The sequence below is a fragment of the Drosophila tropicalis genome, unplaced genomic scaffold (genome assembly GCF_018151085.1).
Source record: "Drosophila tropicalis isolate 14030-0801.00 unplaced genomic scaffold, ASM1815108v1 contig_878, whole genome shotgun sequence".
In the NCBI taxonomy this organism is placed as follows: domain Eukaryota; kingdom Metazoa; phylum Arthropoda; class Insecta; order Diptera; family Drosophilidae; genus Drosophila; species Drosophila tropicalis.
The window spans coordinates 2,057,139-2,068,226 of NW_027173374.1; the positions used below are offsets into that span (position 1 = coordinate 2,057,139).

General features: G+C 40.5%; 3 protein-coding genes across 4 annotated transcripts; 2 read left to right on the forward strand and 1 right to left on the reverse strand.

Annotated features, from left to right (window-relative positions):
• Positions 1 to 151: 151 nt before the first annotated feature.
• Positions 152 to 5,020, reverse strand: LOC137585024 (zinc finger protein 721). Its single transcript, XM_068300667.1, has 4 exons — positions 4,772 to 5,020; positions 4,256 to 4,698; positions 2,634 to 4,191; positions 152 to 2,569 (listed from the first exon to the last, which is right to left on the reverse strand). Exons 1-4 carry the CDS (start codon positions 4,868 to 4,870, stop codon positions 236 to 238), a joined length of 4,434 nt encoding a protein of 1,477 aa, XP_068156768.1. The 5' UTR covers positions 4,871 to 5,020; the 3' UTR covers positions 152 to 235.
• Positions 5,021 to 5,466: 446 nt separating this feature from the next.
• On the forward strand, positions 5,467 to 8,912 carry LOC137584400 (zinc finger protein 571). 2 transcript variants are annotated; one of them, XM_068299776.1, is made up of 5 exons: positions 5,467 to 5,800; positions 5,853 to 6,610; positions 6,669 to 7,524; positions 7,589 to 8,143; positions 8,210 to 8,912. In XM_068299776.1, exons 1-5 carry the CDS (start codon positions 5,681 to 5,683, stop codon positions 8,753 to 8,755), a joined length of 2,835 nt encoding a protein of 944 aa, XP_068155877.1. In that variant the 5' UTR covers positions 5,467 to 5,680; the 3' UTR covers positions 8,756 to 8,912. The 2 variants fall into 2 exon arrangements, with proteins under 2 accessions (XP_068155877.1, XP_068155878.1); XM_068299777.1 differs by having other exon boundaries at positions 5,919 to 6,610.
• Positions 8,913 to 9,445: 533 nt separating this feature from the next.
• Positions 9,446 to 10,764, forward strand: LOC137585920 (uncharacterized). The gene is made up of 4 exons (XM_068301947.1): positions 9,446 to 9,523; positions 9,588 to 10,081; positions 10,139 to 10,508; positions 10,574 to 10,764. Exons 1-4 carry the CDS (start codon positions 9,517 to 9,519, stop codon positions 10,762 to 10,764), a joined length of 1,062 nt encoding a protein of 353 aa, XP_068158048.1. The 5' UTR covers positions 9,446 to 9,516.
• The last annotated feature ends 324 nt before the right edge of the window (positions 10,765 to 11,088 follow it).

The window sequence follows — 11,088 nt, forward strand, 5'->3', positions numbered from 1 at the left end:
AGACTGAGTTTACAACTATATCCCATACTAAATTATAACAAAACTTGAAATATTATTAAAGAAAATTGAGCTCACAGCTTTTTAAAACATCGTATAGACTCAAACCATATAAAGAAGGCTTCCCACATCTTAAAATATTAGTCTAGGTGGATTTATTTTTGGGCACTTGGCCTTTATAGTTTAATTGAAAAATTCCATTTATGGGTATGTGTATACCAATCTTGTACAAAACATTTCATTCGCCTGAAAATTGCTGAAGAACTGTGCGCCTTATGGGTGCCTCTCCAGGCAGGCCACCTGGAGCGCCTGGTTCATGATGCCCCTGCTGTTGACGATGATTCTTTAGGGCAGTACCCTGAATGAATCTCTCACCACAAATGCCACACTGATAGGGCCGCTCGCCGGTGTGGCGGCGTATATGTAGTGTCAAATCGTTGGATTGCGTGAAACTCTTCTCGCAATAGGTGCACTTGTAGGGTCGTTCCCCATTGTGGATGCGCATATGCTGCTGCAATTTATAGGATCTGGCGAATCCTTTTTGGCATACTGTACACACATGAGGACGCTCTCCCGTATGTGTTCGCCGATGACACTGCAGATCCGAGGAACGTGGAAAAGCCATTTCACAGAAATCGCATTTAAAGGGTTTTTCCCCAGTGTGTCGTCGCATGTGGATGATAAGATTGGACGATGAACTCACTGCCTTGCCACAGAATGCACAGAGAAATAGTTTTGGTTGCTTGGTGGCAGAAGCTAAAGATGAGGAAGATGCTGCCGCAGAAGATTTCTTTGACGAAGTAGATGACTGGCTAGCTCCTGTTGTGGTGCTTGGTCCACTAGGATTGTGAAACTTTTTCATATGCGCCGTGAGACGATCCTTGCGATTGTATTTTCTGGGACAAAGAGCACATTGGAAAATTTGTTGTACTTGTTTGGAATTCGACGACGCATTAATAACTGAATCCGTTGTTGGCTCCGCAATTTGTTGCTCCTGGGTTTGTTCATCCTCTTCGGTTTTCTGATGTTGCAGTTCCATATGGATTAACATATTCGATTCCCACATGAATTTGAAGCCACATTTAATACATTTGAAGGTTTTCTCCTGATTCTCGCATTGATTACGCTTATGATGCTCGATGATGTCAGAAGATACGCTCTTGAAAATGCACTGATCGCAGCCGTCAGGGATACGTTCTAGCCTATGCATGGCCTGCTGATGTTGATAGAGTTCATATTTCCTTGCACAACGCAAGTGGCACATGCTGCAAGTATAGATTTCATTACTGCCTCCAGATTTGATGTCCTCGTCATCTGTCTCCGAGTCGTCCAAGTTCAGTTCATAGCCCAATTGGTTGGTAATCGAGTAATTTTGCATGGAACTAAGTTCATGATGCGACTCATTGGAAGAGGACTTCAAGTGATGCCGCAGCGCAGTGATTGAGTTAAAGTTTATGTTACACACTTTGCATTGAATGATTTTCTGACCATGCGGATGATTATATGAATTAAGAAGAGATTCGGCATAAGGCAATTGATCGGCACTGATGCCATGTCGTTCAATATGCTGTAAAAGATTAGCCTGACGATAGAAACGACGGGCACACCAACGACAACGATAAATACTCGTATCCGAGTGCATTAGCATGTGACGAGTCAAATCCTTTTGCATTTTAAAGGTTCGATGGCATTCCTTGCAACGCAATTCCCCACCGTCTGGGCCTAATAAAGCATCATCTGGTTGATGGCATACATTGTTATGGAGCTTGAGATTCTCCCGCCAACGGAAACGCCACGGGCACTTTCGACATTGGTGCCGCTTTTGGTTATTTCGGCACTGCGACTTGAGATGATGTTCTAGAAGTTGCTCACTAACAAATCTCGCTTGACAATGAGAGCACACATTTGTAGCTGCCTCTGCACAAGGATGGTGATCCAATTGATGGGCATATAACTGATGCTTTCTCTTCACTTCCACTTGACAAATGGAGCAAATATAGCGATTAATGATTTGTCTGTCCGTTTTAGCATCCTCTTCATCGGTATCTGAATCCGTTTCGCTGCTATCCAAACTAAGTTCAAAGCCCGATTCATTCGTAACGGATATGAATCTCTCTAGGTCCACACCCTTACCAATGTCATTCATAATACGGGATATTAAAATATCTCGGGACAGCGCTACGCTCAATTCGGGATATAATGATTTGGAAACGCCAACAATATCTTTCTCTCTCTCGGGCGGCAAGCTAATAACAAACTGGTGAGACATTAGATGACATCGCAGATCGGCTATCTTTGAGTGCTGCGAATGGCAGATCATGCATTGAATTCGCTTGCAACCATGTGGCCGACTTAATTCGCTTAAAATCTGGTTTGCTTGTGGTTTCTCATCGTGCTCATAATTATCAGTCTTCTCCAGCTGTTGCATCTCTTCGCTGTGCACTCGCATGTGGGACTTGAGGCCATCTTTTCGATGAAATTTACGTTCACAGTGGGTGCACTCAAACTGAGATGCTGTCCTGGGCTGATGCATGCGCTTGTGACGATTAAGGTCCTTGGGCCAGATGAAAACCTGAGAAAGGAATATATGACTTCTTTAAATTTCGCTTAAAATAAACTCTTCCCCATGCTCTCACCTTATCACATTCATTGCACTGCAGTCTGGCAGAAGGGGCAGCTGCAGGTTTCCGTTTAATATTCTGATCCAAATCCTTCTCGGAAGGATGATTTACCCGCAAATGTTGCTCATAGTTGGTTTGCCAAACGAAATGCATTTGACACAGCTGACAATGGAATTTGGCATGCAATTTACCGCATGAACGGCGTCGATGCTGCAGCAGAAGAGCATCGCACACGAACCTTTCTGAGCAATCCTTGCAAGAATAAGTGAACGATTCTGTTTCGTCTTGATGACAATTTTGTTGGTGTTCGATAAGATTTGTTAAACGTTTCATTGATTCGCCGCACAGAGTACATGTGTGGGAAGGTTTTTCTTGAGATTCTCCAGGTGCATCACTTTCATCCGAATCGGAGTCATAGAAATCTAATTCCTGTCCAGAACTAAGGCTAGCATTATAATACCGACCATAATCTTGGGCATCGAAGTCGCCAACTATACGGGAGCTAAGTTCGGACTGGCTGCAGGCTAAACCTTTTGGATAATAGCAACGGAAGAATGTTGCTTGATATAAAGGATCGATTCCCGTCGTTCCATCTCGATGACTAAGCAAGTGGGCTCTCAACTGGACTAAACTGGGCAATTGAGCATCGCAAAGGCAGCATAGAATTTGTTTGTCCTCCTCCCGGTTTTGGACACATTCATGTTTTTCCAAATTCTCTAACCACATAAACTTTCCAGGACATTTTCGACAGCCATATCTTTTAAATTTACCGTAACACTGCGAACGTTGATGTTGCTCGTACAAATTTAGGCAGACGAAACCGATCTGGCAGAGATTACAACGTAATTGTGGCTGATTAACACCTTTGGAATGCTCTTCCACTGTGTGACGAATGATCAAATGTTTGCGCTTAAAAGGCACGTTACATGAGACACAGTGGTATTTGGGTTCGATGTCCGGAGGCAAGTCTTCATCGGAATCACTTAAACTTAATTCGTATCCATTCGAATTGACCACAGCACAGAACTTTTCCAAATGCCCTTCACTTATATCATTAGCTATTAGATCCTTGACCTTTTCTAGATCAATATTTTCATCTGCAAAGTGTTCTTTCACCACTTCTTGATCCATTTGCAGTTGACCAAGAGTTTCCTTAGACGCATGAAGCTCCAAATGGGATCTTAAATCTCTCAATCGTTCGAATTGCACACCACACAATTTGCATTCAATAAGCTTTAGTTGCTCCGAGGTATATAACCGCTCGGCGAATATCCATTCTTTAGATAACTCCACATTTTCCCGTTTAGCCTGCCGTCTCTCATGGGACTTAAGGTGGGACATGTATTTATCCTTGCGTAGGAATCCCTTGCCACATTGCGAACAGTTAAAGGTGGCTTCTTCGAAATGACTGCGAGCATGACGCTGCATATCCCTATACCAGGAGAAGGTTTTACCACACTCAGCACATACATGACGACCGTCGGAATTGAGAGCTAGAGTTTTGGCTAGACGTGGTGGTCGTCCCCGACGACGCTTAGGAGGCGGCTCCGGATCATTTTTCTCAAGATTTAAGCTGTAATAATCGAAAAATTAAATCTATTACTTGTATTTTGCGTACTTTTTCCGAAGCAACTCACTTAATTTTCTCCTCTTCGCGATCTTGATATTCCTGTTCGCTATCGGATTGCTGCTTAATCTTGCGCAGGCTTCGCCTTGGCTGATATGGCTTGTACTCATCTTCATTGCCATCAGCAGCATCCTCCTCCTCTGCTTCACTTTCGGCATCACTGTCCGCATGCCATTTAAGCTCTAATCTTGTGGCAGCAGTCTCTTCTTCGTCCAACTCTTGTTGGTCACCATCTTCATCGTCCATTTCCATTTTGATTTGATGTTGCATTGCATTGGGTATGGGTATATCAATGGGTGTCTCCTCGAGAAGGCACTGCCTCAACTTCATTAGCAGATCCCTGTTCACCTTACGCGCTTGCTCCACAAAGGCATAGGCATTGTCCAATTTGGCCAAGCAATCGGCACACAAATGTTGGGGCAAATTTTCATCGCCGATGAGCTCCAATAGCGGCTGTAATAAAGAAAAGACAACAGTGTGTGTGTGTGTGTATGCGTGGGCTAGTTGTAATTTTCACTTCACTTACAATTTGGGTTAATTCCTGTAGCTTTTCCGAGCAGGAGGCAAGCGGCAATAAATTATTATTCTGTGTGGCACAGGTACGGCAAATATCCGAGGGCAACATCTTATTTTATTTTCAATTCATCTATATCGTGAATTTTGTAAATAACACTTCTGTACCACTTGTAAGAAAAAATCACCACCCCTGGCAGAGGGTTGGAAAGCCATCGATTCAATATTCAAGAATATTCAAAAGCCAGACTTAGAGCTATGAGGAGCTATAAGGAATTTTTGAAACTTATACTTGATGAACTTTATTTTTATGAACTTCGTTTGCCATTCTATGGAGGCAATTATCTTATCCACATATATCTTCGATGAAGGCAATATTCGTCTCGTTAATCTGACAAATCATTTGCCACAATATTCATCAGCCAAGAAAAAATTAACCATCTTAAATTAACCTTTTTTTTAAACTACCTACAAATTAATAATATTAAAAATAAGTGCTAAAATGCTTCAAAAGTCAAACCCCTCGATACCCTACCATTAAACTCATTGTTCATGATGATTATTATAATTATTATTGCCACAATGCTAAGCCTGAGTTAAAATGCTAAGGCATCAGTCGAAGTGCTAAGGACGCCAACTGGGACTATCGCCAGTAACGATGGACTATCGATAGTTGATGAATTCCAAGCTCTACCACCACCACGGACAGGTCAACAGCTGTTTTTGTGTAACGGTGAAAATGAAACGTTTTTTATTTGCACTTGTAGAGTATAAATATATTCCGTGTGAAAAGTTTTTAAACTTTTGTTTTGGTATCGAAGATCCTTTTAATTTCGATGCCTGGACGCAATAAAATGCAACATTGTACAAATATGACTAGTGGGGACAACTAATAAATAAATCTGTAGATTTAAAATAGAGGATGACAAGGATTTGCCGTGTCTGCGCTGGCCCTGATGGGCGATTTTGGATGGAGACTCCTGTTGAGAAATATGCAGGAAAAACTTTCAGTCAATTGCTATTCGACTTGACCAAAATTGAGGTAAAAAGTGGTTGTCAAAAAGATTAGACTGCCTAATTAAATATGATTACAGATTACCGCTGTCCAGATGGAAAAGTTAACGTGCTGGATGTGCCGCAATTGTGCTCATAAATTGCAGCATTCCTATGATTTTGTCTCCAAGGCTAAGAGAACACACGAGAAGTGGTTGGAAAAAATTGCCGATGATCCTGTCTGTTTACGTGAGACTCCCATTAATTTAATGGAGATCGAAGGGGTAACCATTAAAATGGAAGATGTGGAACCAACTGTAACTACAGCAGTTCCATGCTCTGTTCCCGATCCTTTAGTTCGTATAGGCGTAGAAAAGGGTTGCATATCTGATTTAAGCGAATCCTACGATGACAATAACGATGCCAGTGCAGATGATCATGATGACGATGATGATGATGAAGACGATGTTCCGCTAAAGCAGCGATCTGAAAGGACCAAGTCTCAGGCTTTTGCCAATTTGAAGAAACATAAATGTAATAAATGCACTAAAGCCTTTAAATATATCACAAATCTCTACCGGCATAAGCAAACGGTACACAATACCGATAAGGAGATTAAAAAAAGTGTAAGGAAACTAGCAATAAATCGAGAGGATGTAAATGAAAACGACGATGACAACTATTATAAATGCGATCAGTGTGATAACTCCTACAAGTATGTTATGCTTCTAGTCCAGCACAAGCAAAGGGTTCATGGAGTCGACCAAATGCCCTCTAGTCAAAGGCAAAGGGCAGCTCCTCAGCAGAGACCCAAGCTGAATACTGACATGCTTGTGCATAGTCTTATCAAAGCAGTGGAGTGAGTTTTCCTTATGGAAAGTTTATTCAATTTATATGCTGATATTTCCCTTTTTTAGAATCTCGGATGAAGATGGCAGTTCCAGTTCGGATAATTACTACAAATGCGATCAATGTGACAAATCCTATAAATACATTGTTAGTCTCATCAAGCACAAGCATAAGGAACACACAGAAAACTCTAGAGATTCGGACAACGGCGATGATCAAATCCAGGCCTCTACATCCAACTCAGCTGGCATTAGTGTTCCTCTAAAGCCTTCTCGTATCAATAGGCGTGTTCAGGACTTTGACCCCCTTCGTTGTCAACCGAATGGTTCTAAGGAGATTAAATGCATGATCTGTTTGCGTCGTTTTGCCAAACTGGGAGAACTGCGCTATCATCTGAAATACCACCCAGACGATTTTGATTTTGAGGCTCATGGCGAGCCTATTGAACGTATAGCTGAAGGTTTTTTTAAGACAGCCGTTGAATCGACAGCGGAGGGTCTAAAGCGACGCATTTTTAAGGATCTTAACATGGGATTATATGGTCGTTACTACTCTATTACCAACGAGGCACGCTATGAGTTGAGTCTAGATAGCTCCGATACAGACAGCGATGGAGGTGATGCCGATGCCCAGGTGATCATCCGGCGTAGTTATGCATGTGAATTGTGTAATACCTCCAACCAACCGGCTGTCTGGCCCCGCAAATATCAACTTCATGAGCATCATAGGCAATGTCACACATGGCTGGAGGCTCCTTATGTCTGTCAGCGTTGCGACTCGCGCTTCTTAAACGGAAAACTTCTAGAACATCATACTAGTCAGCTTTGTAATAATACCTTGAAACGTTATCAATGCGACAAATGTCCACAGCGTTTCTTTTGGCGTAAAAATTTGCGCTCTCACTTAGTGGATCATAAAGATAAGGTATGATATGTGTGTGGAATCCTTAAGGTCCCAATAATATTTAAAAATATTATTTTCATTACAGCAAGAAAATTATCCTTGCGACCAATGTCAGCGTAGTTTTCAAGACAAAAGCTCTGTGACTAGGCATAAATTAATGATGCATGCAGATGGAAAGAGCCAACTTATAGCTTGTCGTTGGTGCACTCGGGTTTTCTACCGACCAGCACTGCTTCATAAGCATCTCCAACGCCATGGTTTCAGTGGGCAAGACTTACCCTTGGCTGAAACATTGTTGGCCGACGCAGTCAAGCCCTTGGGGCCAAAGAACATTCAGTGCAAACTCTGTGACCTTAGATTTATTAACATTGCAGACTTGCGTGGTCACATGGCCATGTTGGAGCACGACACTCAGGTTTCCAGTTATATGATCAGTACTGAAGCTGGATTTGAACTGCAACTGGATGATACAGATGATAGCGACGATGATGATGGCCATACAAGAAGATCCTACACATGTGATCTCTGTCAAATGAAATTCCCACGCAGACGTGAAATGAGTGAGCATCAATACTCGTTACATACGTTTGATAAACTGCCACATACATGCGATCAATGTATATATAAAACTGTAAATAAGGTAAGACTTTTGATTTCAGTGAATAACTACTCTTCAAATCTCTGAAGATCAAATTATCTTTTCCAGCTCATGTTAAAGCATCATCAACTAACACAATGCCAAAACAAAGAGAAGAAGTTTATTTGCACGCATTGCGGTTACCGGTTCATGTGGCAAGAGAATCTCGACAAGCACTTGTCCAGCCAGCATCCGAAACAAAAGACAAGCAGCTACGATCAACAGACGCCAAGTTCTTCTATACGTCGAAAAAGACGCTTCAGATACCAATGTCCGCACTGTTGGCGCTCTTTTGTTGTTCAGCCCAGCTTGGATAAGCACATTCGAGACATGCATGTGGCTAAAAAGAATCCGGGCAAAAAATATCTCTGTTCGCTCTGTGGCCTGGAATCCCTTACACCCAATAAATTAAGTATTCATATGCGTCGCCATATGGGCGAAAAACCCTTTAAATGTGATCTCTGTGATATGAGTTTCACGGTTCATTATGAACTGAAAGTGCACAGAAGAAAACACACAGGTGAACGTCCTTATAAATGTACTTTCTGTGACAAACATTTCGCTCGCCCCGATAAACTGAGACGTCATGTCTATATGCACAGCGATAAACGTTAGGCAACTGGAAGGTAGAATTCCAATTTTGTGGCTCTTTGTATGTCTTGCAGATAAACTTCTCCAACGATTATCAGTTTAGTTTTATATTCAGGGTTTGAGTGCATATATAAAGCATTAAATATACCTAATATGTGACAAATGCATATGAAATGACATCATTTTCAACCAGAGAGGGAAAAGGCAAAACAGAAAGAGAGAGAGAGAGAGCTTTTAATTCTACTTACAAGAAAGGGTATACACGGTTCAGGGTTAACCCACCTGTCTTATATATATTAGATTGGTATTCTCTCTTATTAAATTATGCCGAAATATATAATAATAAGTTTAAATGCATTTTTCCATTTGTAGGCTTAAAAATAAAGTGTAAATTAATATTAAGAGAATATTATTTTTTAAATAATTCTGTAAATAAGATATAATGTACATATATTAAATAACTAATTAAATATTGTAGGGTAAAGACTAAGTTGAGACGACTACATCGAAATACACGTGCGCAGATATCTGTTGAGACATTATATTACAGTCAGCAAATAAAATTTGAAGCGTTTGTATCGTATTACATTGCAACTGCATCCTATTTAATGATGTCTACAGCGACACTGGCAGAATACGACTGGCTCAATAAGGAACTCTTTCAGGGATTAATTAAACAGCAGTATTCCAACTTTCACGCGATAGAGCAATTTACAATCGAAGATGCCGTCGGTTGGCGAGAGAACTTTGCATCCATTGTACTTCGCATAGAAATAGAAATACAAATGAAAGGTCGTAATACTTCTCAACAGGTTATCAATTTTTATGTGCAACTGTCTATCTTGTTTTTGGATAGATGAGAAAAAGGAAGACGCAAGTTACATATTAAAGATTCCTTTTGATTGCGATTGTGGCGATGAGCATGACCTTCACGATTACTTCGTTTCCGAATCGGATATGTATGATCGCCTGGTGCCCGAATTAGAGAGTATCTATGCTAGAAATACTTCACTCTTGGTTAAATTTAAGCCACGTCATTTTAAATTTACGGACAAAGAAAAAATGCCCAAATGCGATTATCTTTTAATGGAGGATCTAGTAGCAAATGGATATAAGAACATGGATCGTACTGTCGGATTGGATCAAAGACAAATGGAGGCGGTTTTGAAGAAGCTGGCCCAATGGCATGCGGCGTCGGCTGTAAGAGTTAACCAAATTGGTCATTACGATGAGCAATATCAATGCAAGGTCGTTGAGGCTTTTGAATGCACAATTAACAGTCGTTTAGGAAACTTTTTGGAGTGCATGCAGCAGGCCTACGAATTGGAACCAGAGAAACAAACCTTGATAGTAAGTGTTACCAATAAAACACTTCGATAATCAAAATATAAAATAAATCTTTTGTAGAAGAATTATGCATCTCGTCTTCACAATCTATTTATGGACTCAGGCCGCATTAAACCGAATGATTTTAATGTTCTCAATCATGCCGATCTTTGGTGTAATAACATCATGTTCAAAACCAACGGGGACTCAAATGAAATATTAGACGTATGCTTTGTGGACTTTCAGCTACCAAAATATGGAACAGCTGCTCAAGATTTGTTCTGTTTACTAATGACTTCGCCTCAACTTGCTATAAAACTAACTAAATTTGATTATTTTGTTGAGTTTTACCACCAAGAACTTACCCAACAACTCGTTTTACTCAATTACAATCTAATTGCTCCAACATTACAGGAATTGCAGCAGATTCTATTTAGAAACAGTGTCTGGGGTAGATATGAAGCCGAATTGCAGTTTTAAATTAGTTTAAGTAATTATGTATTTATTTATTTTTAGCATTTGCAGGCGTTCAACATTATCTTCCCAATGTTTTGTGGCCGCGTGATTATGATTCGGATATTGATAGCTCTGGGGATGAATCCGAGCATGATATGAAGATCGGGAGACATGGCTATCTATTTCCTATTTATGTTGAACATGCAAAATTGATATTACCTTGGCTAATTGAAAGATCCTACATAAGATAGAAATTGGTTCATTTCGTGGAATTTCTGCTTGAGTCTCGTCAATTAAAAAATTGTACTTAAATATTACAATGTATTGTAATATCCCAATTTGACAACACAAAAATATTACTAATAGATAAAACGCCCTAATAATAACCCATGTTAATCATTCGCACCGTTGTCCAACAGGTAAGGCATACCCCTAGCAGGGTATTATAATGCACATGCATTTACAAAGGCAAACGAAATTATTTCATTCCCAGTAAGAGAGAGATATATATCGATAGAAAGATAGAGATAGGGTAAACGAGCTTTTAATACTGTTTAATTAAAAAAGTGTACACG